The sequence below is a fragment of the Penicillium canariense genome (assembly GCF_028826845.1).
Source record: "Penicillium canariense strain IBT 26290 chromosome Unknown utg000001l_segment0_segment0, whole genome shotgun sequence".
NCBI lineage: Eukaryota > Fungi > Ascomycota > Eurotiomycetes > Eurotiales > Aspergillaceae > Penicillium > Penicillium canariense.
The window spans coordinates 7,048,688-7,072,730 of NW_026622728.1; the positions used below are offsets into that span (position 1 = coordinate 7,048,688).

The window sequence follows — 24,043 nt, forward strand, 5'->3', positions numbered from 1 at the left end:
GGGGGCTCCGCTCGGGCGTGGGCTGTACGGGTGTATGGTGTATGGTCAATACCGCGCGGCTGCCATCAACGACGCCCCACCGCTCAGGACGCGGGCAAAAAGGGGGGGTCACACTGTCAGAGGCAGCAGCAAGTACGGAGTACGCTCGTCTGTCAGTTACGATGACTGTCTCACGCCACCTGGTGGAGCCTGGCCTTCTCCTCTCCATTTCATCTCTCGCCTCTCCAAGCCTGGACTCGTCGCCCTCACCCACTTTCTCGATCGCCGTGGGTCCTTGGATTGGGCTTTTCTTGCTCTGTTTACACATCTTTTTTGTTCCTGAGAGCTTGGCGCCCAAAGGAAATTACCCTGCGCCAGGGGGTCCAATCAGCAAGGCCAGCCGCACGGCTGCCAGGGGACGGGGGTGTCCATTCCGTGCCAGGCACACCAATCAGATGCCCGCGGTCCAGCCGAATGCCTGGCGTATCCATGGGTACCACCTGGTATTTTCCGCTACGGGGGCATTTGGTCTTGGTTCTTGGTTCTTCGCTCTGGTTACCTGCACCTGGGAAATTGCCAAGCCCTATTCCAAAGGCCGTAGCCTATTGAACCTAAACCGATGAACTCTGGCGACTCCAGACTGGCTCTCGTGAACGGTTATTCTCTTCCCTATAGTGTCTTCCCAGACCGCGCGGGAGCCGTGCCAGGGGGCGACCCGTTGCGGAGTTCCACCCCTTAATGCTCCGCAAGGTTAATCCTACACTCGTGATGATCGTACGCCAGGGGTGCTGGCCAGGCGGAGACTCACTTCTGCATGATGATCGCTGTGATCTCCTCCCTTCCCCCCCCCGGGGGCAAGTTGGTCCCGACCGGCGGTCTGCCGAAGGGGACGAAAATGCAAGCAGATGCCCGAGAGATCGCAGGAGCGTGTCCAGTAGCCTGCCAACCCTTCCTGAACACCATGATCAAGCCAAAGCTCGTATTATTCCACTTGTCCAGTTTTCAGTTACAAGTCTCCAACAGGCAGTTCCTGGGCACTGACCACATAGCTTCTGTCCTTGGATTAACCGCTCCGTGTTACCTGGCCAATCCCGGAGGGAGACTCAGATATTGCGCTGCACTCGATTTGGGCTGACGTGCTGCTCTGGTCTCCATGCTCAACTAGCGGTCCACAGGATGACGACTTCGAACGACTGTCTAATTAAATCTGCCCGCGCTTTCTCCAGACTCCTTGCCCGGCCAGCGTCTCCCTTGAATGCAACGAACCTGCATCTGCATGCCTATCAGACCACCCCACCACTGGTAATCGTCTCCTCAGCCACAATCGGCACTTACGCGGTGCAAATTCAATCGTTGACGCCTTGCCAATGGCGATGAGCGCTGGCCTCGCCGATCCGCTGCAATCTTAATTGTCCGCGTCATAGCCTTGAACGGTGTACAGAGAACGGAGGAGGGTCTCTCGGCCCGTGTGAATGACAGCTAAGAAGCGCTTGTACTTTAAGGTGTATTCCGTCGTAACGTGCCGTTCGGAAAACTAACCCTCCGTTTGGTCCGATTTGGCTTCTCAGTGGCTTCCTGCGTACGTCAGATTAGGTAGCTGCGCTGTCCCCCCCCCCCCCCTCCTCCCCTCCTGCTGATTATCTGCACTGCAACTTCAGTTGCAAGTTCCTGGGGGCGATGTATTTCGCTCTGGTGGTTGGAGAGGATCAATTACATGGTGCTTGGGTTGCAGCTACAGCATGTGCTCCGGAGAGTACACTACAGTATGTCGGGCATACCATCACGTAAGACAATCGTAATACAAGCAGCCGATATTGGATCTCATCCTCAGCACCATGTTGTGCCTACTGTATTAGTTACATAGTTCCTGGACGTGCAGTCATTGGTCCTGAGAGATCGACTATTCCAGATCTCTCCATGTTGACAGTTTCTCGACCCGAGCTACATATCCTCCACTACAGCATATACTCCATACCACGCTCCATGCTATACATGAACCGTGGCCCGACTCCATTCACCCCTTGAACCAGCCGCCGTCCGAACTCCTCAGGGGTCCTATCTGAGCCTATGGAGACATCACGCTTGCGTGGCACGCTATACTAGCGATGGTTGGCGCACTCACCGTTTGCTTTCGCTTGCCAGATAGCTGAACATCTCCACAACCATAGGGTGCTTATCTGACCATATTCACTCTCAAACGGGTGAGTCGCACGCCGATCGGAATTCGGGCCCCAGCCAGCCCTTGGTTGACATGTACTGTATCTAGTGAAACGGGGACATCTCACGATCTCGGTAGTCTCCTTTCTTTTTTGCTCTTGATTCCGGTGACGCGTTGGCAACCGCGACTAAACTTGCGACCGCCGTGTACCTTGCAGACGATTTCCATTGCAGTGTGGAGCCTTAAAAGACAAACGTGCTTTCCTTGCTCCATGCGCTCACTGTCTCGCACCGATACTGTATCTTTCACGGGCTCCTTCCATGGGCTCCTTCCATGGGCTCCTTCCATGGCTTGCTGGATCATTGCTGTCCGCTAGGACTAAGGATGGCGAAGGATGGCTAAGCCAGCGGGCGCTCCGATGATGCCATCTACTATTAATAGTAGTTACGCTCAGCCGCGGTGCAACCCATTTGGCCACCTCGTGCGCTGAAGAGTTCAATTTAGAAATGTTTGACTCGGGGAGGCAGCTATTTTAAAGGGTCTGAGACATTCCCAGACGGTAGCATTGAGCTTGTGCTAGCTGTAATATATCTGAAACGCCTCCTGTTGTGACATGCAAGTGTAGGTGGGGCGGGTGTTATCGCGAACTTCGCGCTTGAGGATGAGTAGCTTTTCATACTGCAGTACGAAACCACGAGTCGCACTGGGTGGAATTTGGAAGTTATGGAGTTGAAATACTATATCTCATTGTTTTTGCACTAAAAGGTCGTTGGTCCTAGCGAAAACATTCTAGGATTTTCAAAATATGTAGAAACCCGAGAGGGACGCTCATGCGGTTACGCAGATATATATATCTGCTGTTTAATATACCACGGCTACCTAAATAATGACTGCCCGGATATTTGAAGTATTCTACAAACCCGAAAGGCAACACTCGCAATACATCGTTCAATCGCACCAAATATAGCCATGTCAAGCCAGCTACAAAGGCATTTGATGGAAATCGCCGTTCAATCCATGGGGAGGAGGATATCGAGGCTCGACTGTGCCCGGGCGCTCCCCGAATTCCAACCCTGCCAATGAGATAGATTCACCAATAGGTACGAACACCATCACCAAACAGAGCACAAAATAACATACTGCCGCAGTTCATGTCGAGCCACTACATAATTTAGGACGATGCCAATTTAATGCCTCAGGCACCAACAATATGGGGTCTGGACGGCCAAGCCCGGACAAACTGCCACCGCCTTCCGAGAATTTTTTTTTTGAGTCTCAATATCATCGCGGAAAAATTGGAGTCGAGTTTGAGACCGCAACCCGCCAAGATGGTATCCTCTACTGCCCTTACATCGAAGGTGGCCTCTGGCACCCCATACCAGCTGGACAATTCCCAGGTAAGCAACAATTGTTCACCGGACGAAGAAAAAAATTAGCGCGCTCACTAATTTATTTTTGCGCAGGTTGTCAAAGCTTCCTCCGCACTGCTGCGCCATATCAAGTCGAACCAGGAGGAGAAGGAAAAGTCGGCGACCAAGAAGACCCTGATCGGCGACAACGACTCAGACGATGAGGACACTCCTGTCAACAATGAGGCAGTATGGCTCCTCCTTACCACCAAGAAGCACGTCGTGGACAAGAACCGCCTGAAGCCCGGCAAGATCACTATCCCGCACTCCCTCAACACGTCGCCCTCGCTCAGCATCTGTGTCATCACCGCCGACCCGCAACGCGGTTTCAAGGATGTCGTCGCGGATCCAGCTTTCCCCCAAGAACTTTCCTCGCGCATTGAGAAGGTCATTGGCTTCACCAAGCTGAAGGCTCGCTACCAGAGTTTCGAGAGCCGGCGCCAATTGTTCTCCGAGCACGATGTCTTCCTGGCTGATGACCGGATCATTACCCGCCTGATCCCAACCCTCGGAAAGATCTTCTACAAGTCGAGCAAGCGCCCGATCCCCATTCGCATTGCAGAAATTGAAAAGGTGGATGGCAAGCGCGTCAAGAAGGACCCCAAGCAGAAGCCCTCCAAGGATGAGAAGAGCGCATCCTTCGCGGCGCCTCTCATCTGTGCCAAGGAGATCGAGCGCACACTGCACTCCGCTGCCGTCCAGCTTGCGCCCTCTACCTCCTCCGCTATCCGTGTCGGCTCGTCTAAGTTCACTGCCGAGCAATTGTCCGAGAACATCGCGGCCGTCGTCAACGGTATGGCGGAGAAGTTTGTGAACAAGGGCTGGAGGAACATCAAGGCGATCCACGTCAAGGGCGCGAACACTATGGCTCTCCCGATTTGGCTGGCCAATGAGCTGTGGGTGGAAGACGGTGACGTGGTGGAGGAGACTGCAGCTATCGAGGATGGCGCCAAGGCCAGCAAGAAGCGCAAGTCTCTTGGTGACGAGAAACTGCTGGAAGGCAAGAAGCCCAAGAAGACCAAGTCTGCCGACGACGAGGACGACGCTGAGTCTGCGACGGCCAGGAAAGAGAAGCTCCAGAAGCAGAAGGCTAAGGCTCTCGAGGACGGCGAGACTGTGCAGACCGAAGCCCCGAAGGCGGGCAAGAAGAAGAGAAAGTCGACCTCATAATCGGGTTCCAGCTCTTTTGCCTCATTAATGTTCTGCATCATGTAAAGGGTCTCTCGGCGTACAAAATATGGATCTTTCTTTCAGTCAATTATATTATCTACGTAACAACAGTCCACCCACCTGAATAGAACACATTCACAGACAGGACCTAATATAGAGCAAGAAACACCGCCCTTTCATCGCGTCATAAGCCGGCTTGCAAAGGATCAGCCTGTCCGTACATGATGCCTGCATTAGCCGAGTCCGACCTCGGGTGGGCGGGCCTTGGCATCCCGACGATAACCACATCTTCAGATCACCGCTCGTCGCCGCGCTTCAACCCCGAACCCTCCTCCAGTTCCTCGTGGAAGAAGCAACACCCCGTCCGCCCTCATCATAAGCGTCGCCATGATCCCAATCGCGCGAAACTCCGTCCTGCGGGCAGCCCGCTCGCAGATTTACTCCGCCCGCACTCTTGCGCCGCCCACTTCCTCGGCGCTCGCCCGTCTCCTCTCGACCCTCGCCGTTCTCGAGCAGCGCGATGGCAAGCTGCAGACCTCGTCTCTCTCCGCCATTGCGGCTGCACAGAAGCTCGGTGGCTCTGTAACGGCTTTCCTGGCTGGTACCGGTGTCAAGGGTACCTCGGCTGCTGAGGCCGCGAAGATTAAGGGCCTTGAGAAGGTTATTGCTGTCGAGAACGATGCTTACGAGAAGGTATAACTGCGACTCGAAACACTCTCAGTTACCTGAGTATGTGACTGATCTTTGGATTTTTATCTTTTCAGGGTCTTCCCGAGAACTACGCCCCTCTCCTCGTCGAGAACATCAAGAAGGGCGAATTTACCCACATCGTGGCCGGCCACTCGGCCTTCGGCAAGAGCCTCCTGCCCCGCGTTGCTGCTCTCCTGGATGTGCAGCAGGTCTCCGACATCACCGGCATCGAGAGCGAGGACAGTACGTGCAAATCTCGAGCGAAGTCTAAAATTGGCATGTGACCGACTGAGCTAACCGCCCACTCTAGCCTTCGTGCGCCCCATCTACGCCGGCAATGCCATCCTGACCGTCCAGTCGACCGACAACATCAAGGTTATCACCGTGCGAGGCACCGCCTTCCAGGGCGTCGAGACCGAGGGTGGCTCCGCCGAGATCGTCGATGGCGTTGACTCCAACGCCCCCGCCCAGACCGAGTGGGTGTCCGAGGAGCTGACCAAGTCCGAGCGCCCCGAGCTCGCGACTGCCACCCGCGTCGTGTCCGGTGGCCGTGGCCTGAAGTCGAAGGAGGAGTTTGATCGCATCATGCAGCCTCTGGCTGACTCCCTCGGCGCCGCTATTGGTGCCTCCCGGGCTGCTGTGGACTCCGGCTTCGCTGATAACAGTCTGCAGGTCGGTCAGACCGGCAAGAACGTCGCTCCTCAGCTCTATCTGTGCGCTGGTATCTCCGGTGCCATCCAGCACTTGGCTGGTATGAAGGATAGCAAGGTTATTGCTGCTATCAACAAGGATCCGGAGGCTCCGATTTTCCAGATTGCAGATGTCGGACTTGTGGATGATCTCTTCACCGCGGTCCCTAAGCTCACAGAGCGGATTCAAAAAGACTCCTCCGCATAATTGAAAGAATATCCGGGATTTCAGGAATTTGAAGTGCCACTGTACATAGGACGAAATACTTATTTTCGCGAACGACCTAAAAACTCACTATAAATGCGATTTCGACGTAGCTTATCTTCCACAAGAAAGCCCCGTTCAAGGTCTCTATCCTACAAAGGACTACCTCGAAGAAATCAAATAGTTAGTTAGTTACCCTAAGCATAATGATAAGATAGATTCTAACTCTTTTAGTATAAAAAGTCTAATAGAAGCGCTCACACCCACAACTATATCTGACGCGAAGATTGCCCTAGATCTCCAAGTCTCGGAGTCACAATTAAGATTTTGTTACAAGTGCATAAAGCAGTTACAAGCAAGTCAATAGCGAGACCACTACTCTTCTCATATCTAGTTACAGAATACACAACACTAGAAATGATTGTATACTGCCACACAGTGATCCGGCCTAGCTACTTCCCCTTTTGCTTGTGGAACAGGGATCTCACCGAGGAAGGCCGCTTATATCAATAGCTCAAAAGCGGAAATTTGAAGCAACATATTGAAGAGAAGCACATACTTGGAGACCAGTAGCATAGTGCGAAGCCAAGCTGTGGATGTGAGCTTTCGTCAATAAGCGCGGCCTTCGGCATGATCTGTATGATATCATTGGAGATCCAGGTCCAACGTGTGGTGGAGTCCGTTAAATGATCAATGCACCAAACCATAGCGAGTCAATCTCTCTCCATGAACGCTGATAACTGACCGAGAACAAGGAGGAAAATCTATCGTGAAGCACCAACGCTGGCTGTCTGAATGGAGAAGAATATATGAGCTGCACAAATTACCAAGTCGAACAAAATCGGGGTAACTCTCTAGATGGATCCAATGAAACTGGCTCTCTATCATGCATAGACTTACGATCAAACTATTCATTGGAAAATACATCCTAGAGTTCTCACACCCAGATCCTAGCTTTTCACTACTATGGGATGGTATCGTTTTACTTGACACCCAATAAAAATAAGTGGATACCTTCCAATTATCTCCTGGAAGAGGGTTATTCCGGTAGACCTTTGGCGCGTGTTCTCGGGCAACCTCGAACATGAAACTATTATCTACGCGCCGAGGAGCTGCTAAGACAAGCATGTGTCCTAATCTTGTAATGATTATTTTCACATGAGTGAAATCCAGCTTAAGAGCTAGCTATACTATGGGAAATTTAATCTCACCCCCATTTCGGCATTTCCAGACGCGTTTATTGCTTTCTCATCTTCATTACACTTCCAGCAAAGCCCGACAAACTCAGCATTGCCACAATCAAATTCGGGGCCTTCTCTGCACTACTACTCTCATGTCTCGCTCTCCCAAGGGTGATGATTCCTCACGTCACCTTTATGAGCCCATGGAAGGAGTAGAAAAACTTGAAGCTATCGCGTGGGAGGCTATCATCCCATAACAATCGGTGATCATATTCACAAGCGCTATCAAATTGTTCAAAAGCTTGGCCATGGCACGTACTCGACGATTTGGTTGGCCCGAGATCAAAGGCATGGCAAATACGTCGCCATCAAAGTGTGTACCGCGGATTCGAACCCGCTTGAATTTAGCGTCCTTTCGGAACTTTCCAACTCGCAACAAAGCTCAAGCACTAGCTTAGGAAAGACAATAGTACCGTTGGTACTAGATAGATTTAATATCCAAGGACCGAATGGTACGCACCCTTGTTACGTGACAATCCCGGCAAGAATGAGTCTCTCTGGGGCTATGGATGCCTCATACAACCGCCTGTTCCAATTGGAAATTGCTCGGGCGTTGGCGGCACAGCTGGTCCTTGCAGTTGAGTACGTCCATTCCCAGGGATTCGTTCACGGAGATCTTCACTATGGAAATGTTCTCCTCCAGTTGCCATTTGACCTAAGCCAACTTTCTGAAGAGGCATTATACAAAAAGTACGGAGAACCGGAACTTGAAGCAATCAGACGTTTCGATGGGACACTCCTCCCACCGAATATCCCATCACACGCCGTTTTACCAATCTGGCTTGGTGAAGCAAGTGACAAGATCAAACTCCCGGAAGCCAAAATCCTGCTCAGCGATTTCGGTGAGGCATTCTCCCCTACCAAGCAACAGAGATTTGAGTCCCATACTCCGCTTGTGGGCCGACCACCAGAGGTTCGGTTTGAACCACATAAGCCTCTGTCCTTCCCATCAGACATCTGGTCACTCGGATGCTCTTTATGGAATATGATAGGTCAGAGCTCACTGTTTGAGGGCATATTTGCGACCGAAGATAGCATCACTTGCGAGCAAGTCGATGCACTTGGTATGCTGCCCCCGGAATGGTGGTACAAGTGGGAGGGGAGACATAGTAGATTCACGGAAGATGGGAAGCCGACCAATCGGGACCCTTACCGGTCGTGGGAGGACAGATTCGAACAAGATATGCAGCAGCCTCGACAGAGGAAAGGGATGCCACTCATTGAACCGGCCGAGAGGAATGCTATCTTCAAGATGCTGAAGTCGATGCTCAAATTCAGGCCTGAGAATCGCTCTACTGCGAAGCAAATTCTCGAATGTGAATGGATGGTCAAATGGGCTTTGCCTGAGTACGAGAAGATTCGAAGGATATGATTACAGCAAAGCACTTCCGTTGCATGAATCATCTGGGAGAAGATCCGGTACGTAGGAAACATGAGGGTAGAGGCCGCTATTATTTATCGTGCATACTCTTCTTCTCCTCCACCACCATCTTACGCATCGCGTAAGCACCCGAGTATCTGAGCTCGTCTCCCACTGTGAACTGGAGTCATGTAAACGCTCCCATTTTGTGTCAGTACTGTATACTATTGATTCGAGGACTAGGATGGTGGAATTTTGAATCCTAGCTGAATCACTGCAATGTAACATATTCTATGACCACCTCCCCTATACTGGCAAAATACTCTCATGGATGCAAGGCAAATCAAAACTAACCCTTTTTAGAACACGCAAGTTCTGCATCCACCTCCTCCACCAACGACCAAATCTCCTACTCCACCAAGTTCTTGAACGACAAATTGCCAGATGCTAGTCTAGTGCCCAACCATGGCCGCATGCGCAGGAGAATACCGGTTGCCATAAGGCTTGGCGGCTTCAATGACCCTGCGGAACTCTTGCTTCTCTTCCTCAGTCAAAACAATATCTCGGGATGCCCAGTTCTCCTCCAAACGCTTTGCCTTGGTTGTTCCGGGAATAGCAATCATTCCTTGGGCGGCGACCCAAGCGAGCGCGATTTGGCTGATAGTGCAACCCTTGCGAGCTGCGAGCTTTTTTATCTCTTCGACGATTGCCTTATTCTTGTAGAAGTTCTCACCTTGGAACTTGGGGGCTGTGCAAGAGGCAGATGTTTAGCAAGGATGTTGTTTCACTATTGCAAGCGCGGTAGGTGCTACACTTACACTGGCGACGGAAATCATCCGGAGCGAAGTCATCAGGTGACTTATAGTCAAAGTTATCGACCAGCCAGCCGTGTCCTAGAGGACTATAGGCGACATAGGCGATACCCAACTCCTTGGCTGTCTCGATCAAGCCATCTGTCTCGTGTACTGTCTCGAAAGCTGAGTACTCTGCTTGGATGGCATCGATCTTGGCAACTAAAGAACGTCAGCGATAATGTTTTCGATGTGGACCAGAGAATAAAGCATACTGGAATTAGCTTTGCGCAACGTCGCAGCCGAGCACTCTGAAAGACCGATGTACTTGGACTTGCCCGCCTTGCGGATGCTGTCTAGCGCAGGGATACTCTCTTCAAGGGGTGTATTGGGATCGATCCGGTGAAGGTAATACAAGTCAGGAGCGAAACCGAGCCGCTCGATAGTTCCATCGATATATTCATGAATGTGCGATGCACTATTTGTCACTTTCCGTTCTCCCCCAAAGGCGATGATACCACATTTGGAGGCAATGAAAATTTTGTCACGAACGTTGTGCTTTCGAATAAAGTCTCCGAGGAGCTTTTCGTTCACACCAGCTTGGTAGATGACCTTCGTGCTCACCTAATGTCAGAGTCCGCCGCATCATAGGATATTAGTTCGATCGCAACTCACAGCAGTGTCCCAGAACGTGCAACCGAGTTCAATTGCCTTCAGCAAGACTGGCTCCGCCTCCTCGAGGCTCAGATTACTACCTAGCCCGAAGCTCAAGCCCATCGCACCGAAACCCGGCGAAGGAACCTGAATGTTGCTGAAGGGAAGCTGCTTGACCATTTTTGCGATGCGAGTGATTTGTAGCTTTGAAATCGGTCCTTTCGTGAAAAGTATTATGGTCTAGCGAGTGCTGTTAAATAGCTTTAAGTACCTTCCAACAGAAGATGTGCTCGGACTTTACGTATGACTTTACAGTGGGTCTCTTTTTAATCACCGCCTAAATCCGGCAGGCTGACAGCACCCACTTCCTCGGTAGCCGGTTGAAAGTCGATTGACCGACCATCTAAAATTAGGGTTTGTTTGGGCTTTAGAGTCACTGCAATCTGGGGGAAAACGATGCAATTCGATCGGCTCGTAAAGCTTAACTCCGAGACCCCATCTGCCAGCGAGTTGTCCCAACTTTTTCTACCGTATGGGTCCACGACGGACGAAATTCTCACACCAAAGTGTACTGTACCATCACTCAAACTCACGAGGAAGAACTGGGACCCTGTACAAGAAACATCTACCTCTTGCTTTTTCTACAAGCGCGAATGGTACATGCCAGCAGCAACAGCAACAAAGCTCCCCCAACACCAGCAGCGACACCAATCACGAGCGGCCTATGATCATAGACCCACCCAGAGGCACCTTGAGTCTCCGTCCCTTCATTACTGCCGCTTCCCTGCCCAGGGTTAGCGCGGACCCGATAGCATGCGTCCCCTCCCCTCCACTGGCATGTCATAGAATCACAGCACCCAGTATCTCGCTCATCACAGGCATTATTTCCACAGTCACAGGCTTCTCCAGGATCGATGACACCGTTCCCACACTGGCCGTTGGCGTCAGTGTCATTCCCTGTGGCAGACTCCAAGCAGGTAGAGTCGACGCGCTCAGAGTTTAGATGGGAGCAAATCGTTCCAACTGTACAGGGTGAGAATCGCGTTATGCCCATCCTAGACGCTGGGTCCATGATGTATTGCCCAGTGGCATCACAGGTGTCGGTGGACAGCGGACAGCATTGGGATGCTGTTGTTACACATGTATTCGAAGTGCAATCATGGACTGCCCCAAACGTGTGCGCCGACTCATGCCTGTGTTACCTATTTGAGCAAAGATCCCGCAGAATATGATGGATGGAGGAGAGACTACTCACGCAAAGACTTGCCACTCAGCATCCGTGCGAGCAACAACGTTGGTGCCAACCCCGGAAGAGACGGAGCTAAACCCAGAATTGCCAGAATTGCATAGTGCACCGATCCAAGATACGCCAACCTCTCCAGAAGATGATGAACAGCCCGTCAGCAATGTCCAGTAAGCATTGTTGTCATCAATACGGCTTCTCCAAGAGGAGAATCTCTCAAGACGCCAGTTCATGTCTCCCGAAGAGCAGGGGGAATTCCAGGCTGTGGCGGTAGAGGAACTGGCCGGGCATTCGGGGTCACTGATAGTAAGGTTTCGAATCTCAAGGGAGATATTGAATGTCGTTTCGAAGACGACGGAGGTTGTATGGACAATATCTTCAATGTGGCGACGAGCGGCTTCTGTGGAGTTGAAAGTTGCCGTGTAAGTGCAGTCAGTCACGATTCCAATGTGTGCAGTACGTCTAGTACTAGGGCATCTCTGGGTGTTGTCGAGATTTGCAGACAAATTACGGTTTCCTAATCCATCCCAATTCAGTTGTCGTCTGCCCAATAGGGGCTTTAACGCTGATTCATTTACTGATGAATATGCGATGAGAGGATTCACAAGACGGAATGTATTTTGCTTCTCTTGAAAGATCAGACGTAGGTCAGTACCAGCCGAATATAAAAGAACATATAGTACTTACGCTTGAAAGCAAATGCCAATGCTATAGATATGATGAGAGTTATGAGAGGCACGAAGCTGTATCGGTTGGGCGTCCGGTACAACATTTTCCGTCTTTCGAGTAATAGGCCTCGCATTCTTAGCCGATTGATCCAAAGTACACCAAATCACGGAAACCTATATAGTTTTGATCAAGGCACTGCCCCTATGCCAAGTTCCTACGTACCGTTGCATGCATTTTTCGGCCAAGACTAAGAGAGCGTATGTATCTCCACCTTAGAAGATGGATATTTGTTTGAGAAGCTGGCTGCCTAACCTGTTTCTCCATTACTCTAGGAGTTGTCACCCTCTCGACAGGCCCTCGTACCAGACTTGCTGCCATATACATAGAATATCCGGATATACCCAATGCCAAATCCTATTGACCAGAGACGGCGATATGATGTACATGAACGAACACAACTGGTCAGCCACCTGCAGGGCCAAGAACAAAGAAAATCCTGCTGCCTTCCTCAGCCACGCAATAAAGAGAATAAAGAGAACAAAAACTTCAACTTGTGCTCTGGAACATGTTTCAACGCTGAAAGCGAAAACTTTGGCTTACATTGCTCACACGTTGCTCTGTGCGGTTGGCATCTTCGGCAAAGTGAAAGAGATAAAGTCAAGAAGTGATCAGCTTAATAGAAACCTGTTTCTCTGGCCGTCTGAAGCTATTCAACAAGTGATAGGATCGTGGTATCCTCTGCTAAGTAGGTGCTGTTCCACTCCCTGTCAGCATCTCGTTAACTCCGACCGCTCGGGTAGCTTACACAGCCACATGGACGAAAACTATGGGCGACATTGTCATCACAATCCCTACAAAGTCACACTAAGTAAGCATCGAGGGATGTCTGTTCCAGATTCTAGGAGCGGGCGGTTATCTTTATTATCTTTCCAGGGCTGCAGCGTGCGGCGCGTCTTCCGTTTCGTATTGCCAGTTGAGGGAAGGCACTTTGGGAAAGTACATTGCCAAAATGGGACTAGCGCGTTATACCAGCACGCGTCGGCGCGTCTCACTATCAAGAACCTCCCCTCCGATAGTGGAACAGTCGACCACTTCTTCAACAAGACGCTTGCATGATTCCCTCATCACCCAATTTCCTCTCTTCGTTTGATCCAGCCCTTCACCTCCATTCCGAAGACCCTACCAACGCGACTAGCCTTCCCTCCGAATCCTTCGACGACGATCTCGAGGCAATCCACCTCCATCGCCTCGAGCAAACTCGCAATAAAGTTGTGATCCAACACCGAGCCTGGAATTTGTCCGATGTCTTTCGCAGTGACGACGATATAAGACCAGGTTAGAGTTACAGGCGCGTGACCATTAAGTGCCGACACTGACGGTAATACAGATACCCCGACAAAAGACTCCATCAAGACACCACGACGAACCGCGCCGACGCGAGCCCAAAATCTTTCTTTCCTTCCGTCCTCGCCGCCTACCCTCAACATGCCGTTTATTACTCCTTCGGGGCCAGCTGTACTTGGAAATTCGGATGGCAATGCACAAAAACGAAAAGCTACCGATCGTGAAGAGAACTCGCCGCCCGCCGAACCCAAGCGACCGAAGTTTCTGGGAGGATTCGTGGACGATGATGACGATGATGATGATGAAATTTCCGAGCTGAGAGACGCGCAGCTTAAGAGCCAGTTTGAATTACAAGAAACGACAGACCTCCCCGGCATCCTGGAAGAACCACAGACATCTGCATATTCAGTTCAACCGAATGATGAGACACCAAGAATTTCGAGAATACAAGCCGAAATCGCCTCTCGCCCCGTGCCCACTTCTTCGACGAAGATCCAGATCAAAACTTGCAATGGCAAAACACATCACGTCACCCTGCGCAAGGCCCAGGCACCTATATCCTTTGAACGCATGATTGCGGGTCGGTCTGAGACAGATCCAGGTCGAGCACAGAGGAGTTACTACGGAATTGAGATTCACAAGCTTCTAGACGAGGCCGCAAAAGAAGCAAAAGCCGCCCAGGCAGCACCCCGAGCTCCGGTGCAGGAGTCCGTTGAAAGGACCGAGGCGGATGCAAAGCAGAGAAAGGCCGATTCCATGATGTGGACGGAGAAGTACCGTGCTCGCAAGTTCACCGATCTGATTGGCGATGAGCGTACACACCGTGCGGTGCTTCGCTGGTTGAAGGGGTGGGAACCAATTGTGTTTCCCGGCCTGGCCAAGTCTTCCCGACTCAATAAGATCGGCCAAGAGAAGGAGGATGAGGAGCGCATGCACCGTAAGGTCCTTCTGCTGAGCGGCCCTCCTGGACTCGGAAAGACTACCCTGGCCCATGTATGTGCAAAACAGGCTGGCTACGAAGTTCTGGAGATCAACGCCAGTGATGAGCGTAGCAAAGATGTGGTCAAGGGCCGCATTCGCGACGCGCTTGGGACAGAGAACATCAAGGGCGCCAACGTTGAAGTTGGCGAGAACAAGGTCCGTCGGGCAGCCAAGCCAGTTTGTGTTGTGGTCGACGAGGTCGACGGTGTTGTTGGCGGTGCAGGCAGCGGTGGCGAAGGTGGCTTCATGAAAGCTCTGGTTGATTTAGTTCTACTCGACCAACGAAATGCGCGATACTCCGCTGAAAATGGCGGCAAACCGGCCAAGAATCGCAAAGGGGATACCTTCCGCTTCTTGCGGCCGTTGATTCTGGTTTGCAACGATCTATATCACCCCAGTCTTCGCCCTCTGCGGGCCTCTTCGCTCGCTGAGATGATCCACGTTCGGCAAGCACCGTTGGAGAATGTTGTTCAACGGGTGAAGAACATTTTCAGCCGCGAAGGAATCCCATGCGATGGCGATGGAGCGCGAAGGCTATGCGAAGCAGCTTGGGGATTGGAAAGTAGAAGAAAACGTGGCTCTAAGCACAATGGGTCTGCCGAGGGTGATATCCGAAGTGTGCTTGTTGCCGCCGAGTGGGTGGCACATAAGCTTCGGAACGAGTGCTCGTCACCGTTGAGATTGACTCGAAACTGGCTGGAGTCGCGAGTGCTCAGTGCTTCTACAGAAGGCGGCTCATTCTTCAAGGAGATGAGCCGCGGAGGCGTTCGTGAGATTGTGAATCGTGTCTTTACTGAAGCGGCTGGTTTCACCGACGCTCCGACTGGCCTTACTTTCCAGGGCAAATATGACGGCCCCAACAGCCGGGTCCCAGTGGGAGTGGCAGATCTGCGCAAACGACACGCTATCAACCGATTGCGGGAGATGGTTGATGCTAGCGGCGAACATGATCGGTGTGTGACGGACTGCTTTGCTTCATACCCCATTCAGCAGTACCAAGACGACAACTTCCTCTCGAAACCCACTGCCGCATACGACTGGCTTCACTTCCACGACTCGATCTCCTCGCGAGTGCATTCATCTCAGGAGTGGGAATTGGGCCCATATCTGAGCCAGTCCACGCTTGCATTCCACCATCTCTTTGCTTCGGCTGCTGGGAGGATGGAGGCGAATGATCGCGACAAGGACGAAAAAATCGAGGAAGAGCATCCGTTCTTGGGTCCTAGGGCAGATTTCCTTGCATACGAGGCACAGAAGGAAAACCGCTCTATTCTGAACGGATTCCACTCGTCCTTATCGGCACCTATGACTCGCATGTTCCGATCAACTGACAGTGTTGTCACTGACCTCATCCCGCACTTGGTCCGCATGCTATCACCGGACGTCAAACCCGTCATTGTTCGTGGTGGCGGCGAGCAGAGAAGTACGGCCAGCGTCCGCAAGGAAAGCGAGCGTACTCTCGTCCAGTCTGCCGTACGTGTCATGTCTGGCATGGGAGTGACGTTTGAGAAAGTTCGAGTAGAGCATGAAGGCGGGAGCCACGGTGGATGGGCCTACAGGATGGAGCCGTAAGTGAGACCCAAATGTTTGCGTGTTTGACCGATGAGAAACTGACGGCCCACACCAGATCCATCGATTCGCTCGTGACATTCTCGAAAATAACCGGCAGCTCTTCGGCATCTGGCACTGCGCCAGTGCGTTATGCAGTCCGCCAAGTCTTGGACCAGGAGTACCGCAAGTTGACCATGCGCAAACAATCTGATGCCATGAGCGCTGCCAGCGGCAAGTCTCTGCTTGGTAAATCCGCGCACGTGCAGGGCGATGCTGCTCAGAACGCCGTAAGAGACGGCGCCAAGCGAGACTTCTTTGGACGAGTGATCCAAGAGCCCGTTCGAGAGACGAATGATACTGAGGATAGTAACCCATCGGATGAGAGTTCAAAGGCTGGCCGAAAAGTATGGGTTACTTTCCATGAAGGTTTCTCGAATGCGGTTCGCAAGCCAATCTCCTTGGGAGAGTTAATGGCGGGCCTATAGTTCCCTGCATATTTTAAGCGTTTTTCTTGGTCGCATTTTGTGGTCCCACATTCAGCATACCCTTCCCATTCTACGACCGGGCTCTAGCTTCGGTTTAATATCCAAGTGTACATACATTATGCTGCTACGAAGAACATCCATCATTCTATTATCAACGTTCAATCCAGATTCATTGTCAAAAGCAGAATACACGCGGTATCATTTGGCGAAATGGAACCCAAAAAAATTCTAGGCCACAAATCAATTAACTCCAGGCATGATTAGGAAAAGCTACGGAACCATCGTAACAAAAGCTTAACGTGGCTCCAATCCAGAAAGGAAATCAAACAGTCGGTGCAAGTATTAGAAAAAGGTATTGGTATCCAGGGTCGTTCCGTCGTCGCATGAGCGGCTTCTTCGAAAGGACGGTGATATCAAGCAAGTCCAAACAAGAAAAGATAAGCCGCAACAGGCGCAAAGTCAAATACGACGAGCGGTTTGCGAAAGATCATCCAAACTCCAGCTCAGCGCATGCTGAAGTAACTGGCAAGAGCTTCGTTGTGGATAGCCTGTTTGGCGTGGACAGCGTCGGACTTCTTAACGTACTTGGGCTCAGACTTATTGGAGCTCAGAGAGAACCACTTCTTGTTGGGGGACTCGGTGCCCTTCAGAGTCGTTGCAGTGGAAGCCGTGGAATATGTGGAGGCCGCGTCGGAGGACATAGTTTTGGAGGAGCTTTTCGAGGAGGTGAAGCTGGGCATTTTGGGCGAAGGGTGGATGCTTGAGGTCTGAGGGTAGGCTTTTATGGTGGTTGGCTTGTCGTTGATTTGGTCAAGCGAGGTGGTGGGTCGTCTTGGGATAGATGTTTGAATGGAACGACTTAGAGTGGTTTGTCTTTTGGTCGTTCAAGATAGTGTATTGAATTTCCTTGGCAATATAGATCTGATTTGATTGAATGTGATGGAATGGAGAGTGGTTTTTCTCTTGGGGTCTCTGGGGGTCTTATATACGTACATGCCCAGTCAGCCAAGTACATGGTGGCACTCCGTCCTCACTCCCATACCAAGAAAAATAATAAAATGCGGAAGAATTCCCCCAGTCACGCCCCCACCACTCAGCCTTGAAAACCGAGTTGACATGGGAATAAACTACAGCGATGGGCCTATTGCGAACAAAGACGTCAGAGCCAGCAAGCCTCAGCGGGGCCCGAGTAGAGCGCTCGGAGTAGATATCGGAGTCGAAAAGAGGCTAGCCAGCCGATGCAAACCCTCGCGGTGGATCGCAGATGACCAATGCACGGCACCACATGTCAAGCACCATCCAAAGGGCGTGTACGATACGCCCCACGAGTCAGAAAGTCACAATGCTGACAATATCCATTGCAGCCTAAGCCCTAGAAGGTTTTCTAGGCCGCGGGACCATAGCCTAGCGGCCTCTTGATTCGGAGTTCCCCCAGTCCGCAACACTCGGATCTCGACCGTCTCTGCCCCGTACTCTTCTCCAGATACGGGATAGCACATCACGACAGGGCGTGGATGATCATCCCTCCTTCTTGTCTGCTTGCGTGGCGGATCCTCTACATCTTGGCCCTGACTCATGGCCTGAGGCCCTAGACCTTGCTGCCATGACGGCTAGAACGCCCAACACGCCGAAATGAGTACTTCTTGGCAAAATAACGAGTCTTAGTCACTGTCGATTTAGATGTTGAACTGATCCAAGACCGTCCTTATGACCAGCATACTGATCCGGCGGGCCCCACCTCCCGCCGCCTCAAAATTTTCGCAAAGCTGGGGATTTTGATATGGAGTAAAATTGGAATTTTCCCCGAAGAGACTAGTGTAAGTATGCAGTGCGCCTCTCAGCGGCAATCTTCTGCCTCGTATGGAGTAGCGTCTCGCGAGATGTGTTCGGTGTGCAAACTAGGAAAAACTCTCAAACACTCCAAGCAATCTATGCGACTAGAGGATCGTGTTTGATCGACCATGACGCTAATTACCAAGCATACGAAGTTCCCATGCCCAGGTCGGCAGGTGGGACTAAGCGATGGCAGTGCTGTACGAAGTGGCTTGTGAGTCAACGCGGGATCACGTATACCAAGAAATTGGGCCGAATCCCGGGAAAAAAGTTTCCTGAAGGGTGTGTACATCTGCTTTGTAATGAAATCCAATCAATGAGGTTTCACTCTTCCGTATTCTCGTGTCTCGGTATTCTTGATCCCTTTGAACTAGAAAGTGGTGTGATGACTTGATGTTGCCTGGTGACTTTAGTCCGCGCCTCTGTCTTGCTAGTCCGACGGCCAAGTTTTTACTCCGAGGGTTACTCCGAGGGCCCTCAGAGTGGTCTGCTAGCAATGCGGCCTAATTGAGGCGCAGAGAAAATTAAATCTTTCATATTTGTCCGAAAGCTGTTTTTGTTCATTTCTCTCTATTTTTTGGAATATGTTCTTGGCATCTGTGGTTCTGTGAGTCCCTGATGCATCTGGTCATGGCCAGGCCACTCATCACCACCACGCCGCCTATCGCTTCTTAGTTAGTCATGGTCGGCGCGTACTGCTTCACCAATCAGAGATAGCGTCATCCCTGCTCAGTCAGCCCAGCCTTGTTGACCCCAGTTAATCGCGGCTCAACTCTTTTCTTTCATACTTGGAGGATCCCGTTCTCATCGAGGATAGGGTAGCTCCCACCCAATTACCTGTTGGCTGTGGACTAGTATTAGACCTGGCACAATGCGGCCCCTCTCGCATGAGAGCCGCAGCCGCAGGAAAGCGTCACGGTTGACTCAATTGGGCAGGGATAGCAGGTTAATGGAGCATGGTTCTTTCATAAGCTTCCTTCCGTCGTCTCTGTACCCAGCATGGCAAGGATCTACGAATTCTGACTCTTCCAGCTAGAGGTTGCGACGTTCCAATTCATTCAGATACCGCACCATCATCGAAAACCACTAAACTGCGCCCTTCGGTCTTGGAAGCTGTCTATTTCCACTACACGTCTATATTCATGCTATACCGAAAAAGGTGGGGCCAATGACGCCAAGTGCGCTGGCAAGGGCGTCGCTATCTGAGACCCTGTTTGAAAAGAAAGACGCAGGAAGTTCTGTGATGATTCATGATCCATGGATGTTCAGTCAATTGAGTCATCAGCCAAAAGACCACTTCAGAATTGCATCCCGGTGCTTTCTTGTCCGCCTTCATCTGTCTTTGCGCTGTGACTTCCACTGGAATAGGTAACAATAAGTGAGCCGTCGCACAATGACGGGCAGCACCCCAACACTATATTATCCTGGCCTCAACCTCGCTAATCAAGAACATCGTCCTCCGGCCTTTGCTTATCCAATTCCAGACACTCCTTCAGGGAAACCTTTCGGGGTGTAGGAACCATGACCTGTTGAACACTTCGGACAGTCAGGTACCCAACTACCTAGTTAACTAAGGGGTAGTTAACTAACGTTAGCTGGAGAAATGGACCTAATTACTAATCTCTCCTCGTGGACAACCTTCGGTTGAGCCAATGGCGGAGCAATGCAGCGTTCTTCAGGATTCCACAATGCTCCGACAACTCTCCTGCCGTTAGATTGATTTGTCAGTGACGCGGCAATGATTTGGAACAAAGTGGGGCATCGGGGATTGGAAGTGTGGGAGGGACTGAGGAGCCGAAGTTGCCGGCATGATGATTTAGTAAAACGGCTATTCCCGCGATCATTATATTATTCGACAAATTATATATTTTCCCATCAACCCTCTCCGCTACAATCCCTGCTCCTTACCATCCCCGATTAAAGCCTCAATATCGAAGAAAAAATGTCGCTCCAGCCCATCAAGCTCTATGGCCACGGCCCCGGCCCCAATCCCTGGAAGGTCATTATGGTCTTCGAGGAACTCAACATCCCCTACATCCACACTATCGTCGACTTTGCCGACATGAAGAAAGAGCCCTTCGAGTCTATCAACCCAAATGGCCGTGTTCCAGCCATCGAAGACCCAAATACTGGCATCACCCTCTGGGAGTCCGGTGCCATCGTCGAGTACCTGGTCGAGACCTACGACAAGCAGCACACCATCAGCTTCAATGCAGGCTCCAAGGACTACTTCCTTGCTAAGCAATGGCTGCACTTCCAGGTGTCTGGCCAGGGTCCCTACTTCGGCCAGGCGGTTTGGTTTACCCGCTACCACTCGGAGAAGGTCGAGAGTGCGAAGGAGCGCTACGTGAAGGAGATTCGCCGTGTCTCGAGCGTGCTGGACCGGTTCCTTGCGGACAAGGAGTACCTCGTTGGTGGCCAGTTCAGCTATGCTGATCTTGCTTTCATCCCGTGGTTCCTAATCACTCCCATGTTTGACATCGAACTGGCTACGGAGTTTCCCAATGTTGATGCTTGGTTAAACCGCCAGAAGGCCCGTCCCGCTATTGCGAAGGCCTTGCATGCTCGGGATGAGGCGATGGCGGCGCACTAGATGATTTGATTAAGACCGTGGGTTGGTTATGAAAAGCCTGGTGTTATTATGTACATGTATTTAAGACATAGAGATGAATTTAGAACAACGTGCAATCCGGACGTACCAGAAGATTGTCTCCTATAGGATCCTGTAAACTGTCTTTCATTAGAATTCAGTAGGGTCGTCTGCTGAAAAATAGACCATAACGATATACTCCGAATAAGCAAATCACGAAGGAACAATGCAAGAGACGGTATGAAGTACAAGTGCAGTAAGTGCAGTAAGTGCAGTTTGAACCTGCGACCAGAGACAGCACACTAGGCTGTTTTTGGACTAGTGGATATTGAAGTCTTGGCGCAGCGACCGCGAGTTTTCCGTGTCGCGACATCCACCTCTCCCCCATTGATCGAGCACCCGGTCCAATCATCCCCCCTCGCCTGATTTCCCATCGGAGTGGGCCATATATCATCTTCCCAGCCTTTCTCACCTGTTATCTTGTTCCTGCAACGCGTAATCAATTGCGCTGTGCAAAGCAGAACAGCGAACGACAGGGCAAGGAGTCAATCTTCTGCCGCCCGCGACAGCAGCTTTCCTTCGGTTGACCCATCATGGATGAGACTTCTGTCAACCCGACCGCGGCGCCTGACAATGTTCAGCCCGTGACTGGTGCAGACAGTGCTACGGATGCAGCCAACGCTGGCAGTGCTTCAGGTATGTCCTCACCAACAACCACCCTCGTCGTTATGTCTCGTCCCACCCATGCTGACCAGATGAACAGAGGCGCAATCGCGCCAGGAGTCGCCCGAGAAGAAGGTCGAGAACCCCGCTGGATTAGACAACCCTCTCGACGCCCCTGCCTCCCCTAAGCCGCAAAACGGTGATGCCGAGCCGGAGGATGAGGAGATGGGTGGCACCGAGACCGACGCCAAGCCTGACACTGAGGGACTAGAGGATGCGGCAGGAGAGTCGCAGCCTCCAGAGACGGCCACTGAGGGCCTTGAGGATGCTGTCGGGGAGGATCAGCCGGCGCCCAGCAAGTCGGCTTTGGAAGGTAAAGCACGCGATCAGCTCGTTACTCAAACGCACGCAATCATTCTTCCTAGCTACGCAACCTGGTTCGATATGAACACTGTCAACCCCATCGAGAAGAAGGCGCTTGCAGAGTTCTTCAACGGTCGCAACCGAAGCAAGACCCCGGCCACCTACAAGGACTACCGAGATTTCATGATCAACACCTACCGTTTGAACCCCATTGAGTACCTGACCGTTACCGCTTGCCGCCGGAACCTTGCGGGCGATGTCTGTGCTATCATGCGTATTCATTCTTTCCTTGAGCAATGGGGCTTGATCAACTACCAGGTGAGTTTTGGATAACGCTCCTTCGTCCTTGCGAAAACGAATTAACCCTGTATAGGTTGACCCTCAATCACGGCCGTCTAACATTGGCCCCCCATTCACTGGCCACTTCCGAGTTGTCGCCGATACCCCACGAGGCCTGCAGCCTTTCCAGCCTGGGCCAAACCCCACCGTTACCTCTGGCAAGGCACTTCCTTCCACCGAGCGCGCTGCTTCTGCTACCCCCGCGAAGGGCGATCTCAACCTCGAACTGCGCCGCAACATTTACGATGAGAAGGGCAAGGATGTTACCCCGGCCGAGGATAAGGAGAAGCAGACCAATGGCGAAGCAGCAAACGGCATGGAGCCGTCAGAGCCCAAGAAGAAGTCTCACTGCTTCTCTTGCGGTATCGACTGCACACGACTTCGTTTCCACTACGCCAAATCCGCCCCGACATCGGCCAATGCCAACACTCCCGACACAAAATATGACTTGTGTCCTAACTGCTTCCTCCAGGGCCGCATGCCTTCTAGCCACAATGCTTCGGACTTCGTTAAGCTCGAAGACAAGAGTCACTCTCATGTGCCTGACAAAGACGCCCCATGGTCCGATTCAGAGCTTGTTCTGCTGCTGGAGGGCTTGGAGAACTTCGATGATAACTGGGAGCAGATCTCGAACCATGTGGGCACACGGTCGCGCGAAGAATGTGTGATGAAGTTCTTGTCCTTGGAGATTGAGGACAAGTACGTCGATGATATCCCTGAACTGCGCTCCGGCGCCGCACGTGATCCCATCAGCCAGTCAGAGAATCCTGTTCTGTCCGTGGTCGCTTTCCTTGCCCAGATGGCCGAGCCCGCAGTGGCAGCTGCCGCTGCCGGCCGCTCCGTCGACGAAATCAGGAAAGAGCTGCGCAGCCAGCTGGAGAAGGGGGGATAGCAAGGGTAAGGAGTCTGTCAAAGCCGAGGACTCCATGGATGTGGATTCCATCCGCGAGGCCGAGTCGCAGACCGAGAAGCCCAAGGAGTCGCTTTCTACCGTTGCTCTGGCGGCCTCAGCAGCTCGCGCTGGAGCTCTCGCTTCCCATGAAGAGCGTGAAATGACCCGGCTGGTTGGCGCCGCCGTGAACGTGACCCTGCAGAAGTTTGAGATCAAGCTACAGCAGTTCAACGAGATGGAGGAGATCATTGAGGCCGAGCGTCGGGAACTCGAGCAGGCACGCCGACAGCTCTTCCTGGACCGGATGGCGTTCAAGAAGCGCGTCGCGGAAGCCCAGGAGGCCCTTAAGGCTGTCAGCGAGCAGGGGCCCAACGAGCAAACCAACGCCATGCTCGCGAGTGCGGCCACGGCTGGTATTGGCAACAGCTACGGCTTTCAGCTCCCCGCTGGCGAGGCTCAACCGGGTGCTCAGCCCTTGAGTGCCGAGGCCGGTGCCGACTTCAAGTCGCTCGAACTGTGAGCTGAGCCTTCCTCGATTCATGTATGATATCCCATGGATGTGGGGAGGAGGAAAGACGGGGTGGCGACGGGGAATGGGACTACCGATTTCTGGTGGTGTTATGAATATGCTTTTTGAACTCATTTATCTGTCTGGTTAGGAAAAGGCGCAGTATCTTATTATCCGCAGGGAGTTTGAGTCGATCTCGATTTCGATTTCGCCCCCTGGAGCAAGACCTGATTTGA

At 51.9% G+C, this 24,043-nt stretch overlaps 11 protein-coding genes across 11 annotated transcripts; 7 read left to right on the top strand and 4 right to left on the bottom strand.

Moving 5' to 3' along the window:
* Positions 1–1,934: 1,934 nt before the first annotated feature.
* On the bottom strand, positions 1,935–2,145 carry N7482_002423 (uncharacterized protein; the record flags this gene model as incomplete). Its single annotated transcript, XM_056684548.1, has 2 exons — positions 1,935–2,073; positions 2,102–2,145. 2 exons carry the CDS (start codon positions 2,143–2,145, stop codon positions 1,935–1,937), a joined length of 183 nt encoding a protein of 60 aa, XP_056548154.1.
* Positions 2,146–3,465: 1,320 nt separating this feature from the next.
* On the top strand, positions 3,466–4,716 carry N7482_002424 (uncharacterized protein; the record flags this gene model as incomplete). Its single annotated transcript, XM_056684549.1, has 2 exons — positions 3,466–3,534; positions 3,601–4,716. 2 exons carry the CDS (start codon positions 3,466–3,468, stop codon positions 4,714–4,716), a joined length of 1,185 nt encoding a protein of 394 aa, XP_056548155.1.
* Positions 4,717–5,103: 387 nt separating this feature from the next.
* Positions 5,104–6,303, top strand: N7482_002425 (electron transfer flavoprotein subunit alpha/FixB family protein; the record flags this gene model as incomplete). Its single annotated transcript, XM_056684550.1, has 3 exons — positions 5,104–5,409; positions 5,481–5,649; positions 5,717–6,303. 3 exons carry the CDS (start codon positions 5,104–5,106, stop codon positions 6,301–6,303), a joined length of 1,062 nt encoding a protein of 353 aa, XP_056548156.1.
* Positions 6,304–8,028: 1,725 nt separating this feature from the next.
* N7482_002426 (uncharacterized protein) lies at positions 8,029–8,913 on the top strand (the record flags this gene model as incomplete). Its single annotated transcript, XM_056684551.1, has 1 exon — positions 8,029–8,913. One exon carries the CDS (start codon positions 8,029–8,031, stop codon positions 8,911–8,913), a length of 885 nt encoding a protein of 294 aa, XP_056548157.1.
* A 440-nt stretch (positions 8,914–9,353) lies between these two features.
* N7482_002427 (putative aldo-keto reductase (YakC)) lies at positions 9,354–10,526 on the bottom strand (the record flags this gene model as incomplete). The annotated part of the gene is made up of 4 exons (XM_056684552.1): positions 9,354–9,649; positions 9,720–9,914; positions 9,968–10,304; positions 10,368–10,526. 4 exons carry the CDS (start codon positions 10,524–10,526, stop codon positions 9,354–9,356), a joined length of 987 nt encoding a protein of 328 aa, XP_056548158.1.
* A 1,071-nt stretch (positions 10,527–11,597) lies between these two features.
* N7482_002428 (uncharacterized protein) lies at positions 11,598–12,361 on the bottom strand (the record flags this gene model as incomplete). Its single annotated transcript, XM_056684553.1, has 2 exons — positions 11,598–12,217; positions 12,277–12,361. The coding sequence occupies 2 exons, from the start codon at positions 12,359–12,361 to the stop codon at positions 11,598–11,600; spliced, it is 705 nt and encodes a 234-aa protein (XP_056548159.1).
* A 1,009-nt stretch (positions 12,362–13,370) lies between these two features.
* Positions 13,371–16,619, top strand: N7482_002429 (putative sister chromatid cohesion factor (Chl12); the record flags this gene model as incomplete). The annotated part of the gene is made up of 3 exons (XM_056684554.1): positions 13,371–13,593; positions 13,646–16,151; positions 16,211–16,619. The coding sequence occupies 3 exons, from the start codon at positions 13,371–13,373 to the stop codon at positions 16,617–16,619; spliced, it is 3,138 nt and encodes a 1,045-aa protein (XP_056548160.1).
* A 503-nt stretch (positions 16,620–17,122) lies between these two features.
* N7482_002430 (uncharacterized protein) lies at positions 17,123–17,359 on the bottom strand (the record flags this gene model as incomplete). The annotated part of the gene is made up of 1 exon (XM_056684555.1): positions 17,123–17,359. One exon carries the CDS (start codon positions 17,357–17,359, stop codon positions 17,123–17,125), a length of 237 nt encoding a protein of 78 aa, XP_056548161.1.
* Positions 17,360–20,394: 3,035 nt separating this feature from the next.
* On the top strand, positions 20,395–21,045 carry N7482_002431 (glutathione S-transferase family protein; the record flags this gene model as incomplete). Its single annotated transcript, XM_056684556.1, has 1 exon — positions 20,395–21,045. The coding sequence occupies one exon, from the start codon at positions 20,395–20,397 to the stop codon at positions 21,043–21,045; it is 651 nt and encodes a 216-aa protein (XP_056548162.1).
* A 590-nt stretch (positions 21,046–21,635) lies between these two features.
* N7482_002432 (uncharacterized protein) lies at positions 21,636–23,299 on the top strand (the record flags this gene model as incomplete). Its single annotated transcript, XM_056684557.1, has 3 exons — positions 21,636–21,738; positions 21,806–22,386; positions 22,442–23,299. The coding sequence occupies 3 exons, from the start codon at positions 21,636–21,638 to the stop codon at positions 23,297–23,299; spliced, it is 1,542 nt and encodes a 513-aa protein (XP_056548163.1).
* Positions 23,300–23,333: 34 nt separating this feature from the next.
* N7482_002433 (uncharacterized protein) lies at positions 23,334–23,819 on the top strand (the record flags this gene model as incomplete). Its single annotated transcript, XM_056684558.1, has 1 exon — positions 23,334–23,819. One exon carries the CDS (start codon positions 23,334–23,336, stop codon positions 23,817–23,819), a length of 486 nt encoding a protein of 161 aa, XP_056548164.1.
* Between the last annotated feature and the right edge of the window lie 224 nt (positions 23,820–24,043).